The sequence below is a fragment of the Scyliorhinus canicula genome, chromosome 1 (assembly GCF_902713615.1).
Source record: "Scyliorhinus canicula chromosome 1, sScyCan1.1, whole genome shotgun sequence".
Classification (NCBI taxonomy): domain Eukaryota; kingdom Metazoa; phylum Chordata; class Chondrichthyes; order Carcharhiniformes; family Scyliorhinidae; genus Scyliorhinus; species Scyliorhinus canicula.
Window position 1 is genome coordinate 186627561 of NC_052146.1, and position 16658 is coordinate 186644218.

Sequence of the window (16658 nt, forward strand, 5' to 3'; positions counted from 1 at the left end):
TGGTTTACGGAAGGTAGTGCTGTAAAAAAACAGGTGGGGCATCCTTTGCGTTTGACTGAGCTCCCCTCATTGCCACATCCCAGGGATGTGCTGCACTGCCCGGATCTCGCCCGGCCTGAGTCAGTAGGCCGGGCAAGATAGAATCGAGAAAATATTTTGGGTAAGAAAGCAGGAGCGGAGTGGCAATTAGACTCTCTTATAACTGAGCTTAAAATTGCACCGGATACAAAACTATTCAAATTCCCTATTTGTATATCACAAATGTAACTTCTTAAAATAAGTGATGATGTAATCTTACAGTTGGGAAGGTAATAGAACTTGATTATATAATTATTTCTCTCCCTTTCCATTAAATTGTGTTACCTCATCTATTTACGACTGGTAACCTGGCTCAGTTTAATTAATACTGCTGAAATTTGGTTTATCAAGCATTTTTGTGAAGTGCCAAGCCCTCCACCTATGAGCATCCTGATTTCAAATCATGTTCAAAAGCTCTGGAATTGCCTTTCCAAACAAACCTCTTTGCCTCTCTGCCTGTCTTTCCTGCTTTGAGACAGTCCTCAAGATCTACCTCTTCGGCCAAACCTGTGGCCATCTGCTCTTATGTGGCATGGTGTCAAATTTTGTTTTATAATACTCTGTGAAGTGCCTTGGGATGTTTTATTACATTAAAGAATGATATAGAATAGAATTTAAGAGTGCAGAAGGAGATCATGCGGCCCCTCGAGTCTGCACCTATCCTCCAAAAGAGCACCCTACCTAGGCCCACTCTTCTGCCCTATCCCCATAATCCCACTTAACCTGCACTTCTTTGGACTGTGGGAGGAATCTGGAGGAAACCCATACAGACACTGGGAGAAAGTGCAAATTCCACACAGACAGTGACCCAAGGCCAGAATTGAACCCGGGTCCCTGGCAATATGACACAACAGTGCTAACCATTATGCCAGCATGCTGCCCTATATAAAAATCCAAGATATATTAAACCATTTAACAGCTTAATTTGTGTGCAATAGTTAGCTTCTTAGTAAATTAAATGTTTTTAACATGGAAAAAATGCCTTTGCAACTAAGAAAATTAACAGGACTTGAAGAATCTTTCTGAACTGGTCTAATTCGCAGAATCTTGCAATTTTGACTGGGGAATGGCCAATTTTGTTGGTGCAACCTAATCTGAGAGAATTGAATCATGAAAAAAACAATCTGCAAGATCGTGAAAAACACACATGCAAGTGGTTTTGGGCATAACTCGTGTTTATAATTTCCCAGTGGTTGCGCAGATTTCTTTGGCCAGATTAGGCTGATATTAGGCTAATAAGGAAATTTGGCATGTCATCTACGACCCTCACCAACTTCTACAGATGCACCATAGAAAGCATTCTTTCTGGTTGTATCACAGCTTGGTATGGAGCCTGCTCTGCCCAAGACCGCAGGAAACTACAAAAGGTCGTGAATGTCGCCCAGTCCATCACGCAAAGCAGCCTCCCATCCATTGACTCTATCTATAATTCCCGCTGCCTCAGAAAGGTAGCCAGCATAATTAAGGACCCCATGAACCCCGGACATGCTCTCTTCCACCTTCTTCCGCCAGGAAAAAGATACCAAAGTTTGAGGTCACGTACCAACCGACTCAAGAACAGCTTCTTCCCTACTGCCATCAGACTTTCGAATGGACCTACCTCGTATTAAGTTGATCTTTTCTCTACACCTTGCTATAACTGTAACATTATATTCTGCAGTCTCTCCTTCCTTCCCTATGTATGGTATGCATTGTTTGTACAGCATGCAAGAAACAACACTTTTCACTGTATACTAATACATGTGACAATAATAAATCAAATCAAAGATATTGTAAGCCGAGGCTCTACCCTATTGCGTTTGATTTTGAATAACCCATCCATTTTCAGAAAAGGCTGTGTTTCTGCTGATGGTTGCCCTTTATTTGAACTTTGTGCAGTGAAAGATAAATGTGATTCATTTCATTGATGAGACAGCGGATGAAGTGCTGAGTGGCCAAGAGCTTTTATAATTGTGTAAACGCAATGAAAATGCCACTGTACTTGGCACTTTGCCAAGAACTGGCATGTACTTTATTTTTAATTTGTGTGATCCACATTTATCTATTGTGGCCACAGCTGATATGAAGGTAAGAAAACTACACATTCACTATGACGATGAAGTAAATCTTCAATGTCTGATTGGGTCATTTTGTGCCAGAATTAAAATAATGGGCACGGTATAGCATTTGACAGAAAGAGAGGTGGTGATTGGTGCCTGACGAAGTCTACTTTTTCCTGCTTGAGTGTCAGAATGTGCCATCAGCTGGAGTACCCATTGAACTTCATTTGCAATAGGTTGTTCAATTATACCAGAACCCTGATGCTATGCCTGGCATTTGCCACCTTTGATCATTTAAATCCATTTTAAAAATAAATTTAGAGTACCCAATTATATTGTTTTCCAATTAAAGGGTAATTTGGTGTGGCCAATTCCCCTACCCTGCACATAGAATTTACAGTGCAGAAGGAGGCCATTCGGCCCATCGAGTCTGCACCGGCTCTTGGAAAGAGCACCCTACCCAAGCCCACACCCCACCCTATCCCCATAACCCAGTAACCCCAACCAACACTCAGGGCAATTTTGGACACTAAGGGCAATTTAGCATGGCCAATCCACCTAACCTGCACATCTTTGGACTGTGGGAGGAAACCGGAGCACCCGGAGGAAACCCACGCACACACAGGGAGAATGTGCAGACTCCGCACAGACAGTGACCCATCTTTGGGTTGTGGGGGTGAAACCCATGCAGACACGGATTGGATTGGATTTGTTTATTGTCACGTGTACCGAGGTACAGTGAAAAGTATTTTTCTGCAAGCAGCTCAACAGATCATTCAGTACATGGAAGAAAAGGGAATTAAACAAAATTCAAGAAAATACATAATTGGGCAACCCAAGATATAATGTAACTACATAAGCATTGGCATCGGATGGAGCATACAGGGTGTGCAAACTCCACACAGACAGTGACCCAGAGCAGGGATTGAACCTGGGACCTTGGTGCCGCGGGACAGTAGTGCTAACCACTGTGCCACCGTGCCGCCTCAAACAATCCTTTTAAAGCACAACACAAATTAGGACGGTACAAACTCAATATTTATTTAATTAATTAATCATCGGTGAGGCCAGTATTTATTGCTGATCCTTAGATGCCCTTGAGAAATATGACGGTGGGGCCATGTTCTTGAACTATTGCTGCCCATAGAATCATAGAATTCCTACAGTGCAGAAGGAGACCATTTGGCCCATCGATCAGCTCCGACCCTCTGAAAGAGCAAGCTAACCCTAGTGCTGTGAGGCAGCAGTGCTAACCACTGTGCTGCCCGTAGTTCATTCAATGGATGCAGTTAGGTTGTCAAATTTGGCCTGAATTTACTGCAGTAAGTCACTCGGTCCAAAAATGAACAGAGCTTGAGCGATATTTTGAAGGTGCGCGGAGCATTTTATTTTCTTGACCTTTTGTCTTGGTTGGATGTAACCCACCTTTGTCTGCCTCACAACACAAACCCAGAGGAAACCTACGCAGACTGGGAGAGAAAGTGCAAATTCCGCACAGTCACCCAAGGCCGGAATTGAACCCGAGTCCCTGGCATTGTGAGGCAGCAGTGTTAATCACTGTGCCACCATGCTGCCCCCATGTAATGCAAGTATTACTACAGTACTATTGGCTAGGGAGGTCGAGAATTCCGACCCAGTGATGATGCAGGAAAAGTGGGATGGCATATGACTTGGAGGTAATGGTGTTCTCATGCACCTGCTACCTTTATCCTTCTCAATAGTGGATGGGGCGTTTTCGGAGATGGGGCGTTTTCGGAGATGGGGCGTTTTCGGAGATGGGAGTTAGGGTATTAAAGGATTTGTTTCTAGAGGGCTGGTTTGTGAGGCTGGAGGAGTTGGGGGAGAAATATGGGCTGGGGCAGGGGGAGGTATTTAGATATCTGCAGGTCCGAGATTTCACCAGAAAGGAGGTTCAGAGCTTCCTGATAGCACCGGCTTCCACATTGCTGAAGGAGGTATTGACGACGGGGGGAATGGAGACAGGCGTAGTGTCGGCGATTTATGGAAAGATTCTGGGGGAGGACTTCTGGGGGAGGACAAGGTATCATTGGAGGGGATTAAAGTGAAGTGGGAGGAAAAGTTGGGGCAGGGTATGGAGGAACGGCTGTGGTGTGAGGTGCTCGGGAGGGTGAATGCCTCAACCTCGTGTGCGAGGCTGGGGCTGATACAGGTGAAGGTGGTATGTAGGACGCACCTCACGAGGGGCGAGGATGAGCGGACTCTTTGAGGGGGTGGAGGATGTGTGTGAACGCTATGGGGGGGGGGTTGATTGTATGGTTTATTCTTTACCATGTATGAGATGACTGTGGGTTCTCTCTTTCTTGTTTTGTATTTGGGATGTAGGGGGGAGGTTTGGGTTTGTATGATGAAGGGGATGTTGGTTGGGGGATTGCTATTGTATTTGTCATTATTGGTTATCTTTTGTTGGGTGTTTAGTGAATGAAAATGAGTGAAAACCCTTAATCACATGGATATAATTGAATTCACCATCACGTTCTCTATTGCAAGCCATTTCATCAATTCCGTGGTCCTGCATAAGCTTAGTTGTTATCCACAGGGGAATTTGGCAGACCTTTAACCGGTAGGTTCGAGATATGATGCCAAGTGTGCATGGAGCTGTATGTGTATTCGTTTTATTTTTAGCAAGGGACTGTATTTAATGTGACGGCAATCATTGTACTTAACATGCCGACTGATCCTTATTGCTATTCTGCACAAGCTGGTGTAATGAGTGCGGGCAGCTTTACTTGTATCCTGTGGTGAGAATGCTGGAGGGTTTTTGGCTGTTGAACTTGTGCAATTAATTACTTGTACAATAAACCGTAACACGTTTCCCCCCCCCCACCCCCCAATGTAGCCAGGAAATGGGTTTGTTAGGTGGGATTGTGTCTGGGTGCGGAGGTTAAAGGGCAAAAATTGAAAGCATATTGGGAATCTGGCTCCAATCCATTGACTTTTCCCGTTTTTCTGAGGCAAGAGAGCAACCAATTTGCAGAAGGAAGTTTAGCACTTTAAATACATTAATGAGATTGAAAGCCTCCGACTTGATCAGCTTTGCTGGATCAGGCTTGACGGTGACCAGGCCTCTGGGAAACCTGCCAGCTGCAGCCAGGTGTACAATCCGGAAGAAGGCAAGTGCCTTTGCAGCACACCAGAGGCCCCAGAGAAACTTCTCCCTTATTCCTATTCTGCACAAGCTGGTCACTTGAGCCTTATGAAGGATTGGTGGCAGGGAAGAGAGACCTTTATGTGGAGAGACGAGGGAGGATGGGCTATTGCCCTCGGGCCAGAGAACGTTAAGGGAGATTTTACAGAGATATTCAAAATTGACGACTTTTGATGGAATAGATGGGAGGGGAGAACTGTTACCACTAGCAATTGGGCCATTAAGCAAAGTACCAAAGGTTTATGGTGATTAGCAAAACAGTAAGCGTAAACGAGAATTTTTCACACAAGTTGCGACCTGAAATGCATTTCCGGAAAGAGTTCTGGAAGCAGATTCAATATTAACTTGCAAAAGAAAATTAATGCATACTTGAAAAGGAAAATTTGTAGGGCCATGGGGAAAGAGTGGAGCTCATTAGGTTATAAAATTCTTGTCAGTTGCTGGACCTGAGATTGAGCATTTTCCATTTATTATAGACTATTATTTAGTATCACCAAGGCACTGGTCAATTCAGCTAGGTATTCTTCAAGTCCTGCATGTTGAACTGAATTCCTTCCGAAAATCAATAAAATTATAGATGACCCTCCTCCACTGATTCAATAATCTCTTGCAAGTATTTGGCAAACGAGTGAAACGTGACTACGAATCCCAAATCCAAACCTCTTTGAGAAAATAAGTGTGAAGACATTACACACTAGCCTATCAATGTTTAACTGCCGAACATGAAGCTCACAAGGAATGTTGTCAAACAATTTACCCCTTCAGGACATTTGTTTAAAAAGTTAAATGGGTTATTTTGATCCTGCATAAATCATTGGAGCCGTGCATGCTGAGTGCAATTCTCCAATCAGGGTTTGGAGGAAGTGCCATGTACCAAGACGTGAAGATGATTTGACTTGTTCTCAAAGTAGAAAATAAACCAGAGATGGAACATAATGTATTTTTTTTTTAAGTTGGAAGTGGACATAAGCAGATACTTAACAGAAACAAAATAATGCAGTGCAGGAAATCTGCAGTAAATGCATACTGTTGGGTAGCATCTGTGCGAAAAACCGAGTTAATGTTTCAGGCTGATCTTTCGTCAGAACTGGAAGATGTTGAGAGGTGAACTACTTTTAGGCAGGGTGGTTTAAACTAGAGGATGTAAGTAATAAGTTGAGGAAAAATTGAGAAAGACTACAACTGAAGGATGCCTGATAGTATCATGCAAGTGACATTTACTCTCAACTAAACAGTTAGTGAATGACCAAAAATTTGGATAAATCTTTTTGCAGATGATATGAAACTTGGAAAACAAAGAACAAAGAAAATTACAGCACAGGAACAGGCCCTTCAGCCCTCCCAGCCTGCGCCGATCCAGATCCTTTATCTAAACCTGTCCCCTATTTTCCAAGGTCTACTTCCCTCTGTTCCCCGCCCATTCATATATCTGTCCAAATACATCTTAAATGATGCTATCGTGCCCGCCTCTACCACCTCCGCTGGCAAAGCGTTCCAGGCACCCACCACCCTCTGCGTAAAAAAACTTTCCACGCACATCTCCCTTAAACTTTCCCCCTCTCACCTTGAAATCGTGACCCCTTGTAATTGACACCCCCAATCTTGGAAAAAGATTTTTGCTATCCACCCTGTCCATACCTCTCATAATTTTGTAGACCTCAATCAGGTCCCCCCATCAACCTCAGTCTTTCCAACGAAAACAATCCTAATGTACTCAACCTTTCCTCATAGCTAGCACCCTGCATACCAGGCAACATCCTGGTGAACCTCCTCTGCACCCTCTCTCAAGCATCCACATCCTTCTGATAATTTGGCGACCAGAACTGCACGCAGTATTCCAAATGTGGCCTAACCAAAGTCCTATACAACTGTAACATGACCTGCCGACTCACAGGAAGTACAGTAGCAGTGAGGCAGGTAGTAGTAAACTTTAAGAAGCCATAGGCTGATGGTACAGGCAGACACATGGCAGATGAAATTCAGTGTAGAAATGTGTGAGGTGATATATTTTTGGTAGAAAAATTGAGGAGAGTGAATAGTAATAGTAATCGCTTATTGTCACAAGTAGGTTTCAATGAAGTTACTGTGAAAAGCCCCTAGTCGCCACATTCCGGCCCCTGTTCAGGGAGGCGGGTATGGGAAATGAACCCGTCTTGCTGGCCTTGTTCTGCATTACAAGCCAGCCTACTGTGCTAAACCAGCCCCTGGCTATACAAGCTAATTGGTACAGGCCAAGTCTCCTGATGCCACAACTGTAGGGGACACACTTACCACACATGTTTTGCAGTACCTGTGATGTCAAAGCCAGCCATTGGTAAAAGTCCTGATTATTAAAATACAGCAGATCTGATGAAAAGCTGAAGCAGATTAATGGAATTGTCTCTGGATTAGAATGCCACAATTGCCCCAGTAGAAACAACCCAAATAGCTGTCAATAAATTCTGCTTTACAAGGTTACATTTACTGCAAACATGTTCACATGATATAATTTCCTGCATTAGAATTTTGCAGCAGCTGATTGTGGTATAAGAATAGAGTTTGCCATGCATGTCGCAAAAGATAGCATCATTTTGGCACCCTGAAATAACTAATTATCACCATTGTCAAGTAGATCACGACCCTCGATGGCTGGAGATAGAAGCATTTCATGGAGATGTCTAGTGAGAACTGTGTTGGAGAGAGGGGCCAGCAGTATATGCCAAATGACAATATAGTTCTAAGTAAGACTGGTGTGTCCCTTGAAGGAAAACCTTGAGATGATTGCATCTGCTGCCCTTGTCCTTCTAGGTGGCAGTGGTCACGGGTTTGAAAAGTGCTGTTTGTGAGTTGCTGCATTGCTTCTTGTTAATTGTACACACTGCTACCAATGTATGTCGGCGGTGGAGGGAGTGAATATTTAAGGTGGTGGATAGGATGCCACTCAAGATGGCTGCTTTGAGCTGGGTGGTGTTGAGCCTCTTGCGTCTTATTGGAACTACTTCATCAGGGCAAGTGGAGAGTATTCCATCACACTCCTGACATTTGCCTTGTAGCTAGTGTGTAGACTTTGTGGTGTCTTTGTTCTTCAGGGTTTTGGCAAAGGTTGGTATCATGACCGGTACAGGCTTGGAGGGCCGAAGGGCCTGTCGGCATCATGACTGGTACAGGCTTGGAGGGCCTGTTCTGTTCTTTGAGCCAGGAAGTGAGTTACACTTCATAGAATTCCCAACTTGTGGCCTGCTCTTGTAGCCACAGTATTTATATGGCTGGTCCAGTTCAGTGTCTGGGCAATGATCAACCCCTGGGATGTTGATGGTAATGCCATTGAACGTCAAAGGGATATGGTTGGAGTCTCACTTCTTGGCGAAGATTGCTGCCAGGCTCTTGTGTGACACGAATGTTACTTGCGACTTGTCGACTCGAGCCTGAATTTTGTTTAGGTCTCGCTGCATATGGACACTGACTTTCAGCACCTGAGGAGTGGTGAATGGCGCTGAACATTGTGCAATTATCTGGGAAAATCCCCACTTCTGACCTTCTGAATGGCCAGATGGTTATGAGGCAAGGTCATTGATGAAACATCTGAAGAAGATTGGCCTAAGTCACTACTCTGAGGAACTTTGGCAGCAATATCCTGGGATTGAAATGATCGACCTCCAACAACCGCAATCATCTTCCTTTGTGCTAGTTAAGATTCCACCCATTGAAGAATTTTCCCCCTGATTCCAATGACTAGTTTGCTCAGACCCCTTGGTGTCACACTTGGTCAAATGGCAGTTTGTTATTTTAAGTGAATGATTCCTAGCTTGCAAGATTCAAAACATGTCAAAATAAGATTCTTGAAGTTTGAGAAACAGCTCTTTGATTTTGGTTTGTCTCTTGAATCTAGGATGGGGAGACTCAGAAGGGACCCCCTCCGAGAGGGGGATGACTACAGATGCTATCTACACTTACAATTGGTTGAAAGCGAGGAGTGGAAAGAATTCAGTTTACATCTGGGGGCACTCACTTGGCACAGGGTAAGTAACTCATTGTTTACAGCTGGCTTTCACATGCGGAGATCCTCAATTATTTCAAGGAGATATTGGTGGCTTTCTGCAATTGTTTTATTTTTAATAAAGTATTTATTGAAGAATAATCTGAACAAGTAAAAACAATAAAGGGTAAGGTATTTCAGACTTTCCATCTGTGTCTGCTTAGATGGGCTTCAGAGGCCGAGATTCTTTTGGCATAATTCATCAAATTCTAATAGATTTTGAGAGGGAGGGTGCATGCGAGAGGATTGGGCTACATCAGACTTTCTAATGTCAATTACTGTTCGTCACATAGCTACAATCACATCAGTACCTCCTCGATTGAGGAAAATTATGTTTAGGGCTATAACTCCTACTGAAAATTTGTTGCGCACTCATTTGTTACAGTTGGCAAGTGCCTCAGGGAGAGTTAGAAATGGCCTATTGGGGCCATGGGATATGTTCCTCTGCACATGCTACAGTTGACAGTACAGTTTAAATGAAAAGTGGTATTAAACATCTGCAATTCACTGCCCTAGGGTGCTGGAAGCAGATTTAGTGGTGACCTTCAGAAGGAAACTTTAAAATATTTGAAAAACAAACATTTGCACGGCTATGGGGAAAGAACGTTGGAGTAGGGTTAATTAAATAGTTCAATCAATGTTCTGGCACAGGTACGATTAGCCTATTGTACTCGGGCAATACGAAAACGAAGAAAACCCAAGACCAACTTTGGATTCCCAGTAGAGATTTTAAAAATAACAATATGACAATCTCCAACTGGTCACTTAGTGGCTTTAAGGCTTTGTCAAAGCTTTGATATCCTCTTTTATGTTGTGAAGTGTTTTCTCCCTCTTCCACCTTTTTACAAGGGCGCTACAAAAATATCAATGTCACCATGACAGGGCACCAGAAAGCAACAATCTGTACCATGGAAAGATGGATTTTTGCCTCAATACAAATTAAATTAATTTATCTTTTGTGTTTACACATGCACCAGAACAATGGGTTTAACTGTAAACAACTGTGTGCCAATGTACTTCACTTTATCTAATCTGTTTTCATAATACTGTCTTGCATTCAAAAGTTAGACTACTGAAATGATAAATGCCTCAATTAAATATTTTCTATTAAAAAAAAAGTTAGAATACTAAAGTCATGCACAATATTTAATTCAAGAGCTTTCTAAAGACTTCATTCTGTGGAACCTGGATATCTCTAGCAAGGCCAGCATTTATTGCCATCCCTAGTTGCTCTAGAGAAAATTATGGTGGGCTGCCTTGAACTGCTGCACTGCTGGCTTGAAGGTGCTTCCACAGCATTTGTTAGGCAAGGAATTACAACATTTTGACCCAGTGACGGTATGTGACTTGGAGTGAGCTATGTAACGTTCCTGTGCCATTGATGACATTGTCCTTGCAGGTGGTAAAGTTAGATCTGTTAATTCACACAATCTTTATACAGAAATTGCAGTCTTTATACAGAAATTACTGGCACACTGACAATTTGGATGTTGCATTGTAGAGATTATCAGGCACAACGCTACTTTCCTCTGCCTCAGTGCTGGGCAACCTACAGTCCCAAGGCTTGGTTCTGCGTACAGCCTGTGAGACGTTGTTGACCGTCTCCCACGCACAGGGTTGTCACATTCTGCTGATTTCTTTCCATGTCATTTTTCTCCCTACCGGTATGAAAAAGTGATACGCATGTGAGACATTTTCTTAGATATTTCATCAATGACCTTGCCTCATAACCACCTGGCCATCAAGAAGGTCAGAAGTGGAGACTTTCCCTAATAATTGTGCAATGTTCAGCGCCATTCACCATTCCTCAAATACTGGAGCAATCAGTGTCCATATGCAGCGAGACCTGAACAATATTCAGGCTAGAGCTGATAATTGGCAAATAACATTTGTGCCACACAAGTACCTTCACCAAGAAGTGAGACTTCAACTATTTCCCTTTTGACGTTCAATGGCATTACCATCAGCATCCCGGGGGTTTACAACTGCCCAGACACTGAACTGGACCAGCCATATAAATACTGTGGTGACAAGATCAGGTCACAAGTTGGGAATTCTATGGAGTGTAACTCACTTCCTGACTCCCCAAAGTCTACACGCTAGCTACAAGGCAAAAGTCAGGAGTATAATGGAATACTCTCCTTGCCTGGATGAAGCTGTTCCAATAAGACTTAAGAGGCTTGACACCATCCAGCTCAAAGCAGCCATTCTCCCATGCAGGCACGGGGAGAATGTGCAAACACCACGGACAGTGACCCAGTGCTTGAACATTTTAGCATTGTTCTATCGGTTTATATAAAATTCATTGCACATGTTTATACGGTTGTTTGCTAATTATGTCACCATGTAAAGTGGTGTTGCTAATTGGTAATTTCTGTTGGCTTGGTGCATTCACAGTCTCAACTAATTCTGTGTCGATATTGCCTCCCTGTTGTTCCTGCTGAAACTAGCGGAGAGGCCCAGATTTGGGATCTATTCCCCACAAACCAACATGTGGGAGGAGATAGACAACTATAATGAGGGAAACAAATGAGAGAGCGAGGCAAATAAAAAAAATTAAATATTCTGAATTTCGTATTTACCTTGTTTTTAAAAAAATTATTATTTGAAGCATTAAGGTATGCAGTATAGATTTTATCTTTTTGTGGTGTAATCAAGTAGATATAACTGAACTGAGCATAATAGATGTATGAACCTGTAATAGTTAAATAATTTATCACAACAGAGAAGCAGCCAATAATAGTTACATTTGACTTTGTGGTACAAGATAAAGTCAAGTCTGTTACATTGTGAAATAGAAACAGAATTACTCACCAGGTCAGGCAGCATCTGTGGAGAGAGTTAATATTTCCAGTCAATGACCCTTCTTTAGAACTGGGAGTACTTGGAGAGATAGTAGTTTTGAAGCAAGGCAACTGGAAATCGAAGCTGGGATGTTCCTACAGGCAGCTGAAGAGAAACGTGCAAGACTACGGAGTAGAGCACTAAGCAAAGGGCTTGTCTCTTTGACTGATCATAGCGACTGCTGTAGGGAAAGGGTAATGGGAGGGTAGGAAATAAAAAAAGAAAGATCTATGATATAGTAAAGGGCAGGAGAGGTTCAATGACCAGAGCAGTGATGGTGCAAGTCCAAAGGAAGCAATAATTGGATAAATAAAGGAGCAAAAGATGCATCTAGAGGCATAAATAGGAAATGCAGAATCTCCTTGATCAGCTAGCATAAAAATATTGCCATCTTCTTTCCCCTTGCATCATCATCACTTTTGTCATTTATTCTCTCCTGCCTTCCACACTCCTTTTATGTTATATATTTCCTTTTACCTTTCCCTGCCTTGCTTAAAAGTGTTTCATCTATTAGTGCTTCCAGATCTGACAAAAGAGAAATTCCCCTGAAACATTGGGCTGGATTTCATTCCTCAAGGCAGTTTGCAGGGAAATTCCCGACCCAGCCTGCCTGCCTCAGGAGGAAAGCACTTGCGTGGATTGGATTTTCATTGTGTGTTTGGGGAGGGGGAGGGGGAGGGGAGGGGGGTGGACTTCAGACAGATCAGCTGACCTGGGAAAGGTTGAAGGCAGCTACAAGGACTTTTGGGTGTGGAGGTGAGCTGTTTAAAAGGCCCACTTCGGTGCTATGGGACTTTGCCCCAGTTTATAGTAAGAATAGGCCCTCTGGTCCTCCCATTCCCAACCCACACCCTCATCCCCACATACTTTCATGCCCATTCACCCACCACACACTGTATAGGGCAGCACGGTAGCATGGTGGTTAGCATAAATGCTTCACAGCTCCAGGGTCCCAGGTTCAATTCCCGGCTGGGTCACTGTCTGTGCGGAGTTTGCACGTCCTCCCCGTGTGTGCGTGGGTTTCCTCCGGGTGCTCCGGTTTCCTCCCACAGTCCAAAGATGTGCGGGTTAGGTGGATTGGCCAGGCTAAATTGCCCTTAGTGTCCGAAAAAAAATAAGGTCAATGGGGGTTGTAGAGTTACTGGTGTAGGGTGGATACGTGGGCTTGAGTAGGGTGATCATTGCTCGGCACAACATCGAGGGCCGAAGGGCCTGTTCTGTGCTGTACTGTTCTAAATTCTAAATGACTGCTGTTGTGATAGGAGAATTGTGAATAAAATGTTTTATAATCACCATTGATGAGTTCTTTAAAACAAAAAATTCATTTTTACTCTGGCCCAATAAAAGAGTTGATAATCCAGACACTTTAAAGTATCAAAAGCTGAAACTGCAAGCACTGGAAGCCGCTTTTTCCTATGCATGTAAAAATTGTGAAATTGACAGCTTTTGCTGCCTGATCTACCAAGCAACAATTTCCCTCGGATCAGGTGCTTCAACAGGCTAATGGATTTCTGGGCTCTCAGCCAAGCCTCATTCTTGGCTGAGAGCCTCCAAATGTTTTCTTGGCTAAGAGCCCCAAAATCTATTGGTGCGTTAAACCGCCTGAGCCACAGGGAACACAGTGCTTGATTGTCAGCTTTGGCGCGCTGATCCATGCTGTCAATTTCACAGTGTTTATTTACACAGATAAATAAGTTTCATGTGCTTGCTATTTCAGCTTGTGATACTTTAAACACTCTGGATGTTTGACCCATTTATTGGGCTGTAATAATAAAGGTTTTCTTTTAAAGTGGCGAACTATCAATTAATTCTTTGCACACATTATTATGTTCATTCATTCTATACAGTGGTACAGTGGGTAAATGGACATTCAAATGCCATAGCTTGATGTGGGGGTGCATAAGGGGTCACATAGGTTGATTGGGGGGGGGGCATAGCTTGCCATGGGGGCATGACGGGACATCAGGAATGGTTGGGAGGGGGGTCATGAGGTGCACCTTTTGAACATGCTATGTAAAAGATTCCCTCATACAGACTATAGCCCCTTCAGCTGCCATGAGCCAAAACTCTTTGAAAAGTTGGCTCAACTCATCAAAATTGCAGAGGACGTGGACCTGCCTGTCCCACGATGGAACTGGCCATCCTTAATATAGGAACCCAGGAATGGGGTCATGAATCCCGGATTTGGGACCACCCGCCATTATTAAAGGGCCCTTGAGTCATCCCGACTCAATAAAACTCTTTCTCCCTCCACGAATACTGCCAGACCTGCTGAGTTTTTCCAGTGTTTTCTATTTTTATTTCAGACTTTCAGCTTCAGTATTTTACACTCCCCTTCTGATGCACTGTATATTGGTTAACAAATGATTTATTTTTAAAGCGAATGGTTAAATTATTTAATGAATGGGATTGTATGCACAGATACAAATCGAACACTTGCTGTATGCTAGCTTAAGAAAGGCGTTCTGAATTTTTAATTTGTTGTGTTCTGTTGTAAGTAGAAAATAACTTCTCTCTGCTCTTTTTAGAGTAGCTACAAATGTTGTACGGCATCTGTGTGAAAAAGGTAAAGTACTTCTTCAACTTGTTGGTTAAGTTGTTGCTACCATCCTTGCTTTTCTTGTTGAAAATATATTTATACCTGCAACAATCAGCATTGCAAAAATTAACCCTAATGCCTTGTTGAATGAATAGCTCAATGTTAGTTCCCAGATTGCAAACTAATCAAAACTGCTCGGCTTGCTACAAAGTTTAGTTTACAAATGGAGTTCATAGTGGCAACATTCTTATGAACCCAAATTCTATGGAAGGTTCTAACGTAAGAGATTGGCAATAGTGATCTCATTCGACTTTCACTGTATCTGTGATCAGTGGTATCTGCATGCAAGATCATTAAATACATATAGATAAGGAAGACTTATTCTGGCTCATTCATCCTGAACCTTCCCTCCACTGCAAAATCCACTTGCTTCTTGAATAATTGTGGAGGTTTCATCTTAACTGTTCCACTCAGGAGTCTGTTCAATATATTGATCACTGCTTGTGCGAAGAATGTTCCAGATAAAAGTCCTACAATTGCCTTTAACTCATTTGAACCAATGGCCCCTTGATCTTCTCTTGGATTCTGAGTTGTAAATTCTATATATTTAATAATAACAGTATTTTATTCGTGAAACACGTTCACAGTCCATTAGCAGAATGAAGTGTAGTTTCTATCAAAACATTCATAGTCTACGTAATCAGGTTAAAAACATGCACACATAACAGTCATGTACAACAGCAACAAAAATAGAGACATTCAGCAGGTAACAGCGAAATGTTGAACGGGATATTAAATGAATGGTGAAATTAAAAAACATTACATTAAAATGGCATACAAATACACCATTCTACATTACAGGCACTGAGGTGTACATACATTTAATCAGACTGCATTGAGTTCCTGAACCAGCTGAGGAATAGGACTACATCAGCCCCTTTCTACCCTGCATCGATTATTTGCATATCTGCTTTCATCGCCCTTTCAGCCAATGCATTCCAAATCATCATTACTCCGTGTGTAAGAGAAATTCCTTCCCGCTCCCCTGAGATTTAAAAAATTATCTTAAATCTATGTCCTCTGGAAGCTGACCCTTCTGCCAGTGGAAACGTATTCTGCTTTATCAAAACAAGTTCACAATTTTGAACATCTATGTAGCAATAAATCCCCAATTAACCTTCTCTGTTCCGAGGAGAACAACCTTCTCCAGTCACTTCACACTAATGGGTGCCTCATCCCAGGTACCATTCCTGTAAATCTCATCTGTACCCTGCCCAAACCCTTAATATCCTTTGTTTTCATGATTAGGAACTGTACTCCACCTGAGGCCAGACCAGTGAATTATAAAGGATAACTTCCTTGCACTTGTACTATTAAGTAATTTTAACCATTTATCGTTGGTCAAAAAACATGTCATGGCACTTTTTACAAAGAAAAGATGAGATTTTCTTTGGATGTAACTGTTTCCACTGAAGACATCACAAATATTTCAGGCGCGATTAAATGGAAACATTTCTAAGTGCCATTTTTAGCGGGATTGGCAGGGTGTTTCTCCATGGATTTTTTGGTGAGATCCACAGCGGTATGTTACCACACTTAGCCTCAATTTTTCAACGTGCAAGTGCATGCACAGGGCGGCATGATGGCACAGTGATTGGCACTGCTGCCTCACCGTGCCAGGGACTCGGTTTCAATTCTGGACTTGGGTGATTGTCTGGGTGGAGTTTGCACTTTCTCCCAGTGTCTGCATGGGTATCCTCCGGGTGCTCCGGTTTCCTCCCACAATCCAAAGGTGTGCAGGTTAGGTGGATTGGCCTTCCAAAATTGCCCCTTAGTGTATAGAGGTGTGCAGGCTATGGGATTGCATGGATTGGGTCTAGGTAGGGTGTTCTTTTGGAATATTGGTGCTAACCCGATGGGCCGAATAGTCTCCTGCACTGTGGAGATTTTGAAGGATTCTATGTTTTACTAACCTTA

The 16658-nt window shown here is 42.8% G+C and overlaps 1 protein-coding gene across 2 annotated transcripts in view; it reads left to right on the top strand.

Moving 5' to 3' along the window:
- Nucleotides 1-16658, top strand: part of abhd12 (abhydrolase domain containing 12, lysophospholipase) — a 138600-nt gene that overhangs the window by 72825 nt on the left and 49117 nt on the right. For both annotated transcript variants that reach the window (XM_038804684.1, XM_038804694.1), the window contains exons 7-8: nucleotides 9152-9281; nucleotides 14671-14708. In XM_038804684.1, the coding sequence (XP_038660612.1) occupies nucleotides 9152-9281; nucleotides 14671-14708 (168 nt within the window). The remainder of the gene's footprint in view (nucleotides 1-9151; nucleotides 9282-14670; nucleotides 14709-16658) is intronic.